At 41.2% G+C, this 16,693-nt stretch overlaps 1 protein-coding gene across 1 annotated transcript in view; it reads left to right on the plus strand.

Annotated features, from left to right (window-relative positions):
• Positions 1–292: 292 nt before the first annotated feature.
• The window catches only part of VPS41 (VPS41 subunit of HOPS complex), a 203,982-nt gene continuing 187,581 nt past the window's right edge, over positions 293–16,693 (plus strand). The window contains exons 1-2 of the mRNA XM_040259502.1: positions 293–348; positions 11,884–11,922. Of these exons, the coding sequence (XP_040115436.1) occupies positions 328–348; positions 11,884–11,922 (60 nt within the window). The 5' untranslated portion in view covers positions 293–327. The remainder of the gene's footprint in view (positions 349–11,883; positions 11,923–16,693) is intronic.

Below are 16,693 nucleotides of genomic sequence, written 5' to 3' on the forward strand. Positions count from 1 at the left end.
AGAATGTTGGGGAGGGCCTGGAAGGGAGTTTTAACTCCAGGCTACCTAGAGCCTTGCTACTTTTCTTCAACTATGGTAATCAAGGAATCAATAAGATCAACGATGAAATAAATCGTAGCATTAACAATGGTTATGTCTGGATTCCCCAAAGCACAATTCCACTTAACTTGGAGAATCGGAAGCCGAAATGAAGTCCAGCAGGTTCATCAGCTAAAATAAATGTCTCGGTTCAGATGACGCTAAAACTACATTTCCCAGCATGCGCTGAGTTCCAGGGTCTTGTTTTCTCTCATTTCCGGGTGGGTCAGGTGACTCTCCGGCTGCGCCATGGCGGAAGCAGAGGAGCAGGTAAGAGCTGCAGTTCCTAGGCGGGGGAAGGAGAGGCAAGGGTGGGGCGATGGGGGCGTAAAGTGGGGTTGCTACGGAGGAGTGGGGCTGCCGCGGGGTCAGGCAGGCTCGTGTGGGGCTGGGGTATGGCCAAAGTCCATTTCGGGGAGCCGAGAGGCAAGTGGGATGCAGTCTTTTGGACCGCAGGCGGAGACAGTGCCTCGACACACCCCCAGCGTTTGTGGGGCGACCCTCCCTTTGGCTCTAGCCTTGTGGCCTGTGTTCTGAGAAATTTTGGCTTGGGCTCTCTCAGGGACTGGCTGTTTCTGGGAGGCATCACACCTGATTTGAGTTTTGAGGTCAGGTGACTGAGATTTAAGTTCCTTTCTACTCGAAGTAGGACTGAAAGAGCTGATTTGCAGGTGGGCTAGGAAGGCGAAGTAGATGCGATGAGTTTTGTTTCAGATCTATTTCATTTAGGTACCAAGCTAGGTCAGTGTTGCATCTGATGAGTTTTATTTCGGGTCAATTTCATTTTCATACAGAGCTAAGTCAGTGTTGTATCTGTTGAGTTTTATTTTGGATCAGTTTCATTTAGTTACAAGTCTGTTTTATCTGGCAGTGGTTAAGTGCATCAGTCAGGGAGCAAACAAGTCTCAGGTTCTAGTGCTCGTTCTTTTTCTTAAAATGTGACTTTGGGCTAGTTGTTTGTAGAGATGGAGATAATTATAGTACAGTCTTCAAAGGGTGATTTAAGGACTGAGTCTAAGCAAATTTAAAGTGCTTAGAAGAAGTTTGGCTCAGTATAAGTTATGTGGGATAGTTGCTGATTATCAGCTGGCAGTGTTCAGCCTACACCTGGCAGTGTGACACGGGAGTTTAGGGAAAGATTAGTAATGGCAGTAGTTATTTTCATATAGGCAATAGTGGTAGCCAGACAGTAGATGAAATGACAAAGTAGCATCGAGTACCCCTCATCCCCCACATCCCCCACCCCCCAAAGGCAGATTGGAATTTGTGGAAATACCTTAAATTTCCATTTCCAGTGTTATTTTAGCTTGGCACTGTTTTTCCTTATGAATTAATAGGGCCGTCAGTTTCCATAATTGCTTGTGAGCAGTGACTTGATGCGCTACTATCATATAGGAAGTTTCCTTTAAAAATTTACTTTGTACCATTTGCAACATACTTCAATTACATAATGAAAATTGTCCTGTGTAATTTTCACATATGCCAATAAATAAATTTGCCAAGGTAGAAATTAAGTTTTTGGGTCTTCATTATGCTAACAGATGAGTCTCCTCTGTAACCCTGGAGTCCCTTTTCCCATTTCAAGCAGTTTAGCAGGATATGTTTATTCAGTTCAGTTCAGTTGCTCAGTCCTGTCCGACTCTTTGGGACCTGATGAATCGCAGCACGCTAGGCCTCCCTGTCCATCACCATCTCCCGGAGTTCACTCATACTCATGTCCATCGAGTAGGTGATGCCATCCAGCCATCTTATCTCCTGTCGTCCCCTTTTCCTCCTGCCCCCAATCTCTCCCAGCATCAGAGTCTTTTCCAGTGAGTCAACTCTTCGCACAAGGTGGCCAAAGTACTGGAGTTTCAGCTTTAGCATCATTCCTTCCAAAGAAATCCCAGGGCTGATCTTTAGAATGGACTGGTTGGATCTCCTTGCAGTCCAAGTGACTCTCAAGAGTCTTCTCCAACATGTTTACTACCTAGTATTTGCTACCTAGTGTCTGCTACTGTTTTGTGTAGGAGTTTAGCCAAGCTGTTTGATTAAAATGACACTTGGAAAGTTCATGATAGTAAGAATGCTTTGCATTTTTATAGGACCTTTCAGTTTAAAGAACCGTCTCATGTTTCATTTGGTCCTTACAAAATATTTCTGTTGGTAAATTTGACTCTGATACGTAAGTCAGATCAGTCACCTCCTATGCTGCGAACCTTCAGATGGCTTCCTATGCACTCTGGAAAAAAAAAAAAAAAGAGTCCTTAGAATAGTCTAGTTCCCCTATAGCACCTTGTCACAGTTGCTCCCCATTCTTGTTCTCAGACCTCATTTTCCACTATTCTCTTCCCTTTCTGTCACTGTACATCAGCTCCCCTGGTTTTCTTACTCTGCCTTCAACAAACTAGGCATGTACCTGCCTCAGGACCTTTGCTCGTACTGCTCACTTTTTTTGACCCCAGATATTAGCAGGACTTTCTCTCACTTTTTATTCCTGGTGTTATTTTGTTTCTGGTGTTTGTTCTAGGTGTTATCTTTCTGTGTGAGACCTTCCCTGACCATTCTTCAAAACCGCCTTCTGTGTAATTTTCTCCTTAGTGCTCATGACCATCTGACATACTGTGTTTTTAAATTTCCTTTCTCCTCTCCCCTGTATATTCTGTATATTTCTATATTCATTTTTATATATTCTTTCTGTGGAATGTAAGCTCCAGGATGGCAAGGATTTGTTCATTGCTGTATGCCTGACACCTGGAAAAGTGCTTTGTTCTCAATATATGTTAAATGATTGAATTTTACAGGTAAGCATATTGAAATTCATATGCCTTAAGTAACTTACCCAGGCTTGTGTCTATAATAAATCTCCAGTATTCTGTCTCCAACTCTCATGATTTTTTACCAGAACACTCTGCCTTTTAAAAAAATTACTTAAGGGGCTTCCCTGGCAGTTCAGTAGTTAAGACTCTGAGCTTCCAATGCATGGGGCTCAGGTTTGATCCTTGGTTGGAGAACTAAGAACCCACATGCTACTTGGCCAAAAAACAGAAAATAAAACTTACTCTTAAGTCAACCTCTCCTCTTTTCTGAGTGTTGTATTTTTGGTGATGGCTCTTTTGTCCCTCTTAATTTTAGGAAGAACCAAGAGAGTGAGATATATACTGAGTTAATATAACACAGTTCACAGACTCGCAAACTCAAGATCTCTTTTTGTGGAATATCCTGGCGATCCAGTGGTTAGGAGTCTGCTTCCAGTAGGAGACAGGGGTTCTGTATCTGGTCTGGAAGTAAGATTCTGCAAGCTGTGTCATGCAGCCACACACACAAAAAAAGATTAAAAAAAGATCACTTTTTGGATATGAATGAACTTTTTTTTAAAAGTCATTGGGAAATCCTGTTTATTCTGAGAATGGTTAAAGTGGTTAGTAAAAATAACTACATATAAATTAGTTCACCTTGCATTGTGCCTGGAAATCCTCTAACCAGCCATTTTACCTCTCACCAAAATGATTTATAGTTGACCTTCGTAATCACAGATGCCTGACACTATTTGCCCATACCGTGCTTGTGAGAGACATTCTGCCCGAAGTCTGGCTGTTTGTATGTTTGTGTATTTGTCTTAGCTCTACTGCAGATTGCTGAGTCCTCAAGAACGAGCACAGAGTTTACTCATATCTGTATCTCTCACAGCGCCAGTGCCTTACGCAGGTACTAGGTACTTAATAAAATGTTTAAATGGATTTATTAGGGGCTTAATAAAATGTTTAAATGGATTTATTAGGGGGAGAATAGCTTTCTGAATTGAAAACACCAAATTGTTAAGCTAGGTTCAAAGAATTTGTGCTGTTGTTTTACCTGAAAATTTTGAAAGCTTTTCATTCACATGGATTGTAGGTTACATTTCCTACATTCCTTACCCTGTCAACTCCCTGGGTACTCTCTTTCTCGCAACCAGCAGGGAACCTGGTCCATTAAAATACTTGGTCACTCAGATCATCTATTCTTTGACCAGATCGGAGAGCTTCTCCATTGAGTTTCCCTCTGCCTTTTAGAAATTAGGGGCATTCTGTCTGTACTGTAGAGCATTTTCGGATTATGAGATAGTACACTGATGAGCAGGTATACCCTCATGTGATTGTGCCCTGTGTAAAAGTAAAAATCAAGGTGACAGATATTTGAGTATCACAGGCTTTTCAAGCCTGTAGCTTGGGGATTTTACTCCCCAGGATTCTTGTGAGTGTGAAATGAGATAAAGTATGTTACAATACCAGATTGAAGCAATTGGCTTGTAAATAGGACAATGATTTATAACCCAAACTTGGATTGGCTAAGGTGCAGACAGTCTTCATATAGTTTGGTCAAGATAGATCTTTTAAAAGCAGCTTTACTAAGTGGGCTTCTCTGCTGGCTCAGACCATAAAGAATCTGCCTGCAATGCAGGAGGCCAGGGTTTTACCCCTGAGTTGGGAAGATCCCTTGGAGAAGGGAATGGCTACCCACTCTAGTATTCTTGCCTGGAAACCCCCATAGACAGGAGCCTGGCAGGCTACAGTCCATGGGGTTGCAAACAGTTGGAGACAGCTGAGCAACTAACACTTTTCACTTTCACTTACTAATAAATAACTAAAGGAAAAGCAAAGCCCTGAATAAGAAGTTGCAAAAGCACAGGATCAGAGAAATCTTTAGGAAACCCAGTCTTTACCTTTATGTAACAAGTATAGTCATGAATTAGCCCAGGCGATGAGCGTGGTACCTTTTGAGTTTCTCCTCCCATCTTCATCTGGCTTGGTTGGCTGGAGGCTGGTGACATCAGCTGATCATTAGTAGCCTCCCTGGCTCCCAGGTTACCACTTTGTGGAGAGGCCTCTCATCAGATCCGGGCGGGCTTCTGTATTTCATGCAGTTCCCTGCCCATGGCTAATCAGTCACAGTCGCCTTTGTTTCTTCTAGAAACTTGATCTTCCTTAGTGGGTTTTTTTTTTTGTTTGTTTGCTTTATCAAATCCTTGTGAATCTGGACTCCGATTTATACCTACTGCATCAGAATCTGTGAAGATGGAGTGGATACTAAATGAAGTCAGTCAGAAAGAGACAAATACCATATTGTACCACTTATATATGGAATCTGAAACATGACACAAGTGAACTTATCTGTGAAACAGAAACAGACCCAGAGACGTAGAGGACAGATCTGTGGTTGCCACGGGGGAAGAAGTAGGGGAGGGATGGGGTGGGAGTTTGAGATTAACAGATGCAAACTGTTATATAGAGAATGGATAAACAACAAGATCCTACTGCATATCACAGGGAACTATCTTCAGTATCCATAATAGAAAAGAAAAATCCATCAGTTCAGTTCAGTCACTCACTCGTGTCCGACTCCTTGTGACCCCATGAACTGAAGCATGCCAGGCTTCCCTGTCCTTCAGCTCCCGGAGCTTACTCAGACTCATGTCCATCACATTGGTGATGCCATCCAACCATCTCATCCTCTGTCGTCCCCTTCTCCCTCTTTCAGTCTTTTCCAACATCAGGGTCTTTTTCAATGAGTCAGTTCTTCACATCAGGTGGCCAAAGTATTGGAGTTTCAGCTTCAGCATCAGTCCTTCCAATGAATATTCAGGACTGATTTCCTTTAGGATGGACTGGTTGGATCTCCTTGCAGTCCAAGGGACTCTCAAGAGTCTTCTCCAACACCACATTTCAGAAAATCCATAACTATATTCAATAAACCATAATGGAAAAGAAAAAAAAAACATGGAGTGGATTAGCAAATATTAGCCAGTCCCTCAGACTGAGTTTAGATGGCTCTGATGCAAAGTCAGATTTGGGATGGGGCCACTAGGCACCAGGCGGGGCCAGTCCTCGAGGCTTTCCTTCATTTGCAGAGTAAAATGAGAGCAGCCGTTGAGATGGGTTGAACAAGGTTGGTAACCTGTGTCTTCCGCTTCTGTCAGCTCCTGGGGTATCCTTTCATCTTACTCAGACAGCCTAGTCCTTGCGGGACTCATAGCTTTCTGTAATGGAAGCTCTGTGCAGAAGGATATCAAATACAATTCACACAAAACATTTCCTCTTTCCGTGCCTTTGTCAGATGCTGGGACCTGTCCCACTCTGTCGTCAGGCTCAGCCATGGCACACAGTGTGTTGGGATGGGAGAGAAGGTGGCAGTAAGTGTTGTGTGTTTCACGTCCGTCTCCAGCCCAGTCTGATTCTCTGGGGCCTGGTCGCTGCTGTTTATTCATCCTGCAGAGTTTGGAGCTGGCCTTCCTCAGGCTCCAGCCTCCCATTTCTCCCCCCAGTTCTCTTCATGGTGCTTAACAAACTATTCCCTCCAAATTGTACGGATTTCACAATCTCGGAGGTCCTGGCTTGTCTTTCTCTTCCTGGGCTGACATTTTCTGAACCCCTCCTGGCCTCTGAGGCTGGCTGTGCTGTATCTTCTTCCGGGCTGCTGTCACGGGGCCCTGATGGTGGGATTAGGGTCAAGGTGCGTGGGAAGACCTTGTTGTGAGGACCTTCCGAGCGCCTGGTTAGCTCCCTCCCAGCGCTGCCGCTAGGTGGTCAACACTCTATGTGAATCTCTCTGTCCTTGTTTGTGCTGTCACGCCTCCGTCCCCCTCTGTCGCTGTCCTGTAGCCATGAGCTAATGAGCTGGAGAAAAGGCACTTACTCTTACTTACAAGTGGGAAAGGAATACACAGAGGAGGTACAATGTTACTGCCTTGGATTAGCAGCTTATTATTTATTTATTTTTAGGATTTATTTTATTGAAGTATGGTTGATTTGCGGGCTTCCCAGGTGGTGCTAGTTGTAAAGAATCCACCTGCTAGTGCAGGAGATGCAAGAATCGTGGGTTCAGTCCCTGGGTCTGGAAGATACCCTGGAGGAGGAAATGGCAACCCAGTGCAGTATTCTTGCCTGGAAAATTTCATGGACAGAGAAGTCTGGTGGTCCCTGGGGTTTCAAAAAATTGGACACCACTGAATGACTGAGCACCATAGTTGTTTTACAGTATTTTACTTTCTGCTGTACAGCAAAGTGATTCAGTTAAATATATATTCTTTTTCATATCCTTTAACATTATGGTTAAAGATTTAACCTTAAGGTACTATAGTTCCCTGTGCTGTATAGTAGGACCTTGTTTATCTCTTCTGTATATAACAGCTTGCATTTGCTAATCCCAAATTCCTAGTCCATTCTTCCTCACCCCACCCATACCCCAGCAACCACAAATCTGTTTTCTCTGTGATTCTGTTTTGTAGGTCAGTGCATTTGTGCCATATTTTAGAGTCCACATGTAAGTGATTTCATATGGTATTTGTCTTTCTCTTTCTGACTCATTTTACTTAGTATGCTACTTGCTAGGTCCATCCATGTTGCTTCAAGTGGCCTTGTTTCATTCTTTTCTATGGCAAAGTAGTATTCCATTGTATACTAGTAGCATAATAGTATTCCATCTCCTTTTATCCATTCATCTGTTGATGGACATGTAGGTTGCTTCCTGTTTTGGCTATGATAAATGGTATTGCTATGAACATTAGAATGCATGTATCTTTTCATATTAGACTTTTCATCTTTTCTGGATATATGCCCAGAAGTGAGGTTGCTGGATCATATGGCAACTCTTAATTTTTTGAGGAACCTCCATACTGTTTTCCATAGTGGCTGCACCAATTTACATTCCCATCAGCAGTGTAAGAGGGTCCCCTTTTCTCCACATTCTCTCTACAGCACCTTATTTCTTCTCATCGTGATCATCAGCAACCAGCTGTTGAATCCTATCCTTTGGGTAGGATAGTTGGAGACAGGCAAAAGCCTTTGGGATTATCCACAGTGAATTTAAAAGGATAACTACTAGGATCAGACAATTAATACTAGGAGAAACAGAGGCCATAGGAGGCCAGATCTGGACCTTGTGGCCTGGACTCACTGGAGACAGTTCTGTGAGTGAGGTGAGGGCTAGGTTGGGCTGTGAGGAAAGTTTAGGATTTAGAAACAGCCAGTGAGTTTCTAACTTTTTTTTTAGCCTCACATTGGCAACATGGAAATGGAAGACATACAGTCCAGGCTGTGTTGTGAAAGCAAGATTGAAAGCCCTCAGCCCGACTGTCCCTACCTCCTGGAGGTACTTCCTGAGAATTGTCCTGGGGAGCATGCTGAGAGTTGGAGGAACACTAGGAAGTGTGCGGAGGTGGGCCAAGGACCTTCTAAGCTAGGGAAGTGCTTCAGGAGGCTCTGCAACAGCATCACATGCTCAAGGTGGGCACGTGGAGTGGCCATGAATGGGACTGCCTGGTGTTGGGACTTTTGGGGTGTTGGTGGTGAAGTGCATTCTGTCTCCAGGACCATAGCTGCTCAGCTCCAACCAATGTCTGTGGAAATGTAGATTTCAGGTGTATCTGAGTTTATGAAGTCAGAAATACAGATTTTTATGTGAAGGTCTTAAAAACACTATCTAGACCAAACAAAACACCTACAGTCGACATCCAGACTGCAAGTCACTCTTGCTCCCAGTGACATAGAGACTTGAGCATGTGATCTCTAGGTGAGAAGTCACCAGTGTGCCTGGAGGGCCATGGGTCTGTACAGAGAGTGGGGAGTGAGGCTGGAAGTGCGCTGGGGGCCAGATTGGGGTGGGCTTCAATGATCTTGCTGGAGAACAGTGACCAGTCTACTGTGTCTTTTGGGAAGACGATTCTGTCAGTGGTTGAGTGGATTCAAGAGGTCACCTGTCAAGGCCGTGAGATTTTTAGTTAATGCTGTTTGGACACATGATTAAGGGATTGATCTTCAAAAGAAAGGTAAAATGAATCAGTTGTTGACTTAGTTAGATTTCAATCTGTTGCCCAGAATTTGTCCGACTATACATTTGTGTCACTAGATGCTTTCCAGCCTTTCATTTTGGCTTCAAGCAGAGCAGCTTATTTTTTTATTATGATAAGATACATATAATATATACCATTTTAACCATTTTTAAGTGTAAGGAATCAGTGCAATTAAGTACATTCACCTTTGTGCAGTCATTACCACCATCTAGCTCTAGAACTTTCTGTCATCACAAAACTGGAACTGTACCCATTAAACAATAACTCTCATTCCCCCAACATCAGCTCTAGGTAACCTCTGTTCAGCTCTCTGTCTCATAAGTGGAATACTGCAATGTTTGTCTTGTTGTGTCTGACATATTTATCTTAGAAGCTAGCACAGTTTTATAACTTACATTTTGATGATTTGAAGGTTGTTTGTTTAGTCTCTAAGTCGTCTCCGATATTTTGTGACCCAACGGACAGTAGCCCACCAGGCTTCTTTGTCCATGGGATTTCCCAGGCAAGAATACTGGAGTGGGTTGTCATTTCCTTCATCAGGGATCTTCCTGACCCAGGGATCAAACCCATGTCTCCTTCACTGGCAGGCAGATTCTTAACGGCTGAGCCACCAGGAGTATGTGAAGTTAAAAAAATAAAATGTTTGGAAGTCACAGTTTCTCTATGTTCAGCCTTCTTCTTCTGGGATCCCTCACTGGGTACATTCACTTTAGATCTTCCTCTAGCCTCTTTCTCTGGAGCATTGAGCAGCGGGGCTTGATGAATGAAGGATGCTAAAAAGTAACAGACCAGGCCAGTTCCTGAAGGCACTTACCCAGGGCTTTGATAGCATTGTGGGTAGAATTGTCATTTTTTGAGGCCACAGCTCCGTTTGGGAGGTTCATGCTGGTGCTGATGCTAAGTCTCTGAGTGTCCTGAAATAAATATTCTTTGTTGATACCAGCAGCCACAGGAGGGCTGGAAGACTCAGATGTCTGATATTTGCATGCCTTAAGGTATCAGATTCTGCCTCTGCGTGCTTTCTGGTGGGAACAAATGTGTAATTTGATTTTGAGCTTTTGGATTGAAATTGCTGGTTGGGGACTTAGGTTTTTGTTTTAATGATGCATGTAAGTGGGATGTTTGTCCTTATACACCATGTGTATATTTGAATGGATTGCAAATTAGGAAAAAATGTTTCCTTCGATTTAATGTCAGTTTTGGAAAAGAGTAGTCAAGTGTTCCCTGAAAGTTCTAGAGGTGGGAGATAGGAATCTTGCCATGGCTTATTGGCACAGCTGTCAAAGCCTGGTTTCGCTCATGCTAATAACTTAATGTGCAGAAACTGTCAAGAGATGTTAGAAGTCATTTAAGTTCAAACTCTAAGCCTTTGCATTTTACTTCGGAGGGCATTAGGAAATTTCAGGATACTACATGTGAAACATTTAGCATCATGAGTGATATATTATAGATGTTGAGTAAAGACATTAGAACAGTGACTATTAATGTTAAGTGGAGTGTGTCTGTGTCCAAAATAGAAGGATCAGGAGGGCAGGTACACTAACCAGGGGATGATTAGTGTAGGGGAGAAATAATTTAGAAGAGTCAGCTTGATCTATTTCATTAACTGTCTGGAGAACTGGCAAGCAATAGAATTAGATTTTTTATGTGTCATAGTTAGAGCTAAGAACAAAACATTGCTGTGGAAAGATCATAGCTCCAAGTTAATGAGGACTTTCTAATATTTAGATTATCTTGAAAACAAACAAGCTATATTAGGATATAGAGGAGATGTTCACATTCATCATAGTTAGTGTTATAGCTACAATCAGATTCTTAATTACAACTATTATTCATCCCCATTTTACAGATGAACTTGTGAGCAGGGACTGTTCTGTCCACAAGGCTCTTCTGGAGGGAGCCTGCCACCTGCCAGGCTCTTAATGATTTTAGACACGTGAAATTAAAATATTTTCACACACGCAGTGTCTGTTTATCCTGCAGTCCAATTTGCATTTAGTGATATGTGCATCCACCTTTCTTTAAAATGTTCATTTGTTTGGTCCTGAAAAAAATTATTCTTTGTATCTAAAATGTCCTACCCCCCGTTGTTTTTTTGGCTTGTGAATGTCCTTGGCGCCCCACCCCACCCTTTTATGTCTCATGGATGGTTGAGAAATGCTTATGTTCACTGTCAGCACGTTAGCTGTAACCTTTTATTGCTATTGATATCTATAAGCACGTTAAGTAAATCTTCGTTTTGCTGACCCCTTTGAAGATGCATGGCATCAGCAGATTCTCTCTTTCAGTGGACAGGTGAGAGATTAGCAGGACCAAGTCCATTTTTCCCCCCTTTTGCTTTGTTTTCTCCAGAGCAGCAAGATTCATTGTCTTGCAAGAGGGAAACTGTTAAATGGCAGAATTTGTCTTCCGGTTAATGGTTTAAAGAGTGGATGTAAATTATACAGCTTGTTTGCGCAGTGCCTGATAAGGTACCACACTAGGGGAATTCTTTTGTAAAAGCTGTTTAAGCAAGACAGTCATTTTGACTCAGCCAGATTAATAGCATAATAATTAACAGCAAAAGAGCTTTGAGCTTTGCTGTATAAAAATTGGCTTATGGACAATTTGAAGTGGCAGTTGCCTCTTCCCTTCTGAGATCAGTAAAGACTGCTTTGCCAGACTGAGTTCCATCTTTAGTGAAGGAAGAGCTTTCTGGGTCCTCCCATAAGAAGTTCCTGGAGTCATTTGTTAAGCTGCTGACCCATTGAGGGAGGTCACTGGGAGTGACAGATCCATGTGGACCCAGATGACCATCTTAGCCCTGCAGGGCGTGGAGATGTCTTAGGAGGCTTGTGAGAGTCGGACCATGTGGAGTTCTTCAAACTGGGTTTGACGATTACTGCCAAAGAAGAGCAAATAGGTATTGGTGGTGAGGACGTGAGGACTCTTATTTCTCGAAAATATTTTTTCTTCTTTTGTCATGTGTTCTAACCATTTCCCCCCTCTATGATTTGTAGGACACTGGATCTCTGGAAGAATCTACAGATGAGTCTGAGGTAGGTGGTGATTCAAGAGCATGGAAATTTCTAGGTGAGCCAACATCTTGAGCTGGTCATGCCTTGCTAAATGGAACATTCCCCGAGTTTGGGAAGGTAAGGTAGGGTCATAGGTGATTAAACCTTGAGGAGGAATATGTTGGTCATCTTTTAAAGTATTAGATTCATTTAAAAAATAAACGAGAAAAGGGGCAACAAGTGTTTCCCTTATTTTGAACAATATTTTAATCCTAAGAGTGTTGGCAGTGAGGAAATTCATGCCAAATTTTACAAACTAATCTTGACAGTTAAAAACCTATTTTTAAAAATAACCATTGTAGGGTCTGCAGTATTTATTCTTTGTTCTTTTAATGAATATGATGTGTTTTTTAGTATAATTTCTGAATCCCTGAAATGATGTTTCATAAAAAGGGAAGTAGCTACCTAAAAAACTGTTAGGGAGCTCAGTTGTAGTAAAGATTGTATTTTAAGGAGAAAAAGTAATATATAAAGGAAGCCTTTAAAAAAATTTCTTCTCAAGGCTATGCATAAAAAATAAGTTTAAGCATTACACTGATCAATTAGCTTATTAGTTTTATGGATGGACTAATAATAATAGTTACTTTTTTTCCTTATAGTATTTCCTTTGGCTCAGAGGACTATAAAAGTATCTGTGATAACTTTTTGGAAATCCACACCAACATGCTATTTAATATAATCTATTAAATTTGGACTGATATTACAGATAGTCTCTTTTATGCTTTGGGGAGAAAAGGTGGTCTTATACATATTCCTCTAGAGAACATCTTCCATATTATGCCATCATAAGTTTGTAGTTTTTCTATAGAGTTGTAATTCCTAACATTTTCACTACTAAAGATCTGTGATGCTGTTTTAATCCTGGTAAAGTATAACTGAAATTACTTATAGATAGGATATAATAATTGTTGATTTTTAATAATGCATTGAAAGCATTTCAGAGCACCATTTTTACTTTTGGAGAACTCTGCTTAACTGAGAACCCTGTGTTCTGAGGATCACCAGTTCAGAATCCTACAGTTTTGGAGCCCTGTCCGGGAATTTCATTTCCAGGGTGAGCAGGTTGTTGGCACCTCCGTCCATCTAAATCTTTCCACCCATCATTCAGATATGAAATGATCCAGAAAGGGAGCAAACAAAAGAATCTATAAGCCATGCCTCCAGCATAATTAGGCAACAGGGAGCACTGTGAACTTCAAAATAAGTGGGGGAATAAATATTTGAAACCAGTAGAGCCAGCTTGGATTGACTGGAGCTGAGGATCAGATGGATGGAAATGAGGGAAGTGTGGCCAAGCCCCAGTGGTGGCACAAAACAGGGGAAGTCATGCCCAATCCCAAGTAGGGAAGTTGTGAGTACAGGTCTGAGCCTCGTGGATCTGAGAACTGATTGTTGAGAATTTAAAGGAAGGAGTTTGAAAATTTGTGAAACACCAAAAGTACAGTATTGGGATGGGGCCACTTCTGCAGACAAGGGGGAGGCATTCCCTGGAGGTCTGGTGGTACAGGGAAAAGGAAAAAGCAGAGATATCAAGGTGTCAGAAACAAACAATATTGTACAATCAGGAGATTTACCTCTTCTCTCCACACCACCATAAAAAGGATGCCGCTTATTAAAGAAAATGTGGGACTTCTTGGTGGTCCAGTGGTTAAGACTCAGCACTTCCCATGCAGAGGGCACAGGTTTGATCCCTGGTCAAGGCAGGGAGATCTCACATGCCCACACATCATGGGCCGTGCCCAAAATTTAACAACAAACAAAATGCCTTCCCTTACCAGTGTAACTAAGAAACCTAGTAAACCACCCAAACACCTCACCTCTCCCTGGGAGCACCTGTTTATGCTGTCCAGGAACATCTAAGTCATTTAAAAATGATCTGAAATGGTAGCATCCATACAAAACTGCTTACAGGATAAAGAAGTTGTGAGAATCAAAAATTTTCCAAGAGAACACCAACATAACACTCCATCGTAAGCTGAATATCTTGAAACAAACAAGCACACACAAAAAAACTATCTTAAACCAGAAATTTAAAAATCTCAGAATAGAAATGAACCAAAAACTAGGAAGTTAAGGAATAAAGTTAACGACATTTCAAGAATGAAATGGAAAGAAAAGGTATTTTAATGTCGAGAAAACTGAGGCCCAAAAAATAACCTGACAGTCTAATGTCGTAGCTGCTTTGTGGGAGAAATGGGTTCAGATTCTGGTCCCCAGACTCTGGGTTCTTTTGGTCTTCTTGCCTTGCAGCCATGGTGCCTTCTCAGGATGGTACCTCGGGTTCATCTCTCAGCTGTGCTTCATACTTGCTATGTTACTTTGGGCATCGTGTCAATTCTTCCGTTCTTCGGCTTCTTGATGTGAAAAATAGGAGTAACTGATGTGAAAAATGGGAGTGACTGCTAACCTCGTATGGTGGTGGTGAGGATTAGAGAAGATTGATGTTTGCAAATCATCATGTTTGGCATTTAGCACATGGGAAGCACTCTGGGAATATTGGTGATCTCCAGCTTCTATTTTAGCTGTGGTGCTGGTGGCTGATTTTACAGCCTGGTGCTTCAATCTGAGGGCTTGGAGAGTCTTCCTACACTGGCTCTAGGAAAGTGGTTACCATCCCAGATAATACCAATTCTAGTGAGTTTATGCACCAGCAAAATAGTTAGATTGGTGGTAGAGCTGAATGAAGCCATTGTAACTATAGTAAGTTGGCTTGCAGTCCAGTCTTTGGAGAAGATTTTCTTGGATTTCTCACTCAGCTTGAACCACTTTCAAGATTGATATTGGTATTGACATACCACTTGATTCCCAGGGAATCTTTATTCTTCCTTTTCTGCCTCTGTCCCTTCTTCCTATTAGGGTTTTTTTTTTTTTTTTTAAATACAGATGTTTTTTTATGAGTCTTTATTGAATCTGTTACAGTATTGCTTGTTTTATGTTATTGTTTTTTCTGCCGGAAGACATGTGAAATCTTAGCTCCCCACCAGGGATCGAACCTTCAAACCTGCATCCCCTGCTTTGGAATGCAAAGTCTTAACCACTGGACCACCAGCGAAGTCCCCCCGATTTGGTTTTGTAACTGTTAATTAAGCTTTCTCTTTTTGTACATATAGGCTTTCCTTTATGAATAAGCATGTTTAAGTGCTCAGGTGATTTCCAGTTTTGTGAACAATACTTAGTGTTTTCAACCATGTAGTATAGTAATTTATTTTTCTGCCATTTTATGAAATGCTGCCTTTCATATAAACTGGACTTTCACATTATAGGAGAACTACAGTGTTAGGTTATTCTGAAGTTCTTTTATTAACTTTTAATTTTTAAATTTTTAGTTGTAAAATATACATAAAACAAAATATACCATCTTAACCACTTTTAAGTATACAGTTCAGTATCATTAAGTTTATTCACATTGTTGGGCAACCTGTTTCTGGAACTTTGCTCCACCAACACTTATTTTCCTTTTTGTTTTTGATCGTAGCTATCCTGACAGGTGTGAGGAGATATCTTATTGTTGTGTGATTTGCATTTCCCCAAAAATCAGTGATGTGAAGCATCTTTTCATATGCTTGTGGGCCATTTCTGTATCTTTGGAGATATATCCAGGCTCTTTGACTATTTTCTGATAGAGTTGTTTGGTTTTATTTGTTGAGCTGAATCCTTTATATATTCTGAATATTAACCCTTTTCAGGTGTAGATATGGATATCAGATGGATACCTGGATATTAATGCCTTATTCAGTAGCTATAAATATAACTCAACAACCTGTGGATAGGATGGATGGATAGATGGACAGCTAGCTAGGTAGGTAGGTATAGATTTGTGGAGTTATAAGTGATTTACCTGTATTTGTGTGTGTGTGCACGTGCTCAGTCACACCTGACTCTTGGCAGCCCCATGGATGGTAGCCTGCCAGGTTCCTCTGTCCATGGGATTTTCCAGGCAAGAATATTGGAGTGGATTGCCATTTCATACTCCAAGTGATCTTCCCCACCCAGGGGTCGAACCTTGGTCTCTTGTGTTTCCTGCATTCTTTACCACTGCACCACCTGGGAAGCCCTACTTACATCCATATCTCTGTACATAAAATATATTGGTAATATATAAAGAATATATATTAACATGTGTATCCCTTTTTAATTATATGATATGCAGATATTTAAATATTTTCTCCCATTCCATAGGTTGGTTGCTATTTCATTCTCTTGAGTCTATCTTTTGATATATAGGCATTTTTAATTTGGATGTAATTCAGTTATCCGTTTTTACTTTTGTTTCTTGTGCTCTTGGTGTCATATCCAAAACATCTTTGCCAAATCCAATGTAATGAAGCTTCCTCCTGTGTTTTCTTCAAAGTTCTTATTGTAATGTGTTTGAGAAAATAAAACTGAATACTCAGAACTATCAGTATATTTTTCACTAATCTTGAAAACTGCAGCCAAATGAAATGAATTTGAGGTGTGGAGTATAATTAAAATAATTGAAAGTGGTATATATGTCAAGATGCCAACCTTTAAGAATTTTAACTTGTTCTTTACACTTAAAGTAGAAATTCAAAGCCAGGTTACAACCAAGATAGGAAGTGATGTTTATTTAATAAGCTACATAGTTAGGGGTCTTGCGATCATGTTAATAATTAATGGAAAATTTGGAGGATAAATAAACTGATCCTCATATCCAGGATTTTTTTTTGTTTTTAATATACAGCCATCTGTTTTTTCCACATTGATATGATGAGCCAGACTATTTTTGAGACAG

Source organism: Oryx dammah, unplaced genomic scaffold (assembly GCF_014754425.2).
Source record: "Oryx dammah isolate SB20612 unplaced genomic scaffold, SCBI_Odam_1.1 HiC_scaffold_18, whole genome shotgun sequence".
Taxonomy (NCBI): Eukaryota; Metazoa; Chordata; class Mammalia; order Artiodactyla; family Bovidae; genus Oryx; species Oryx dammah.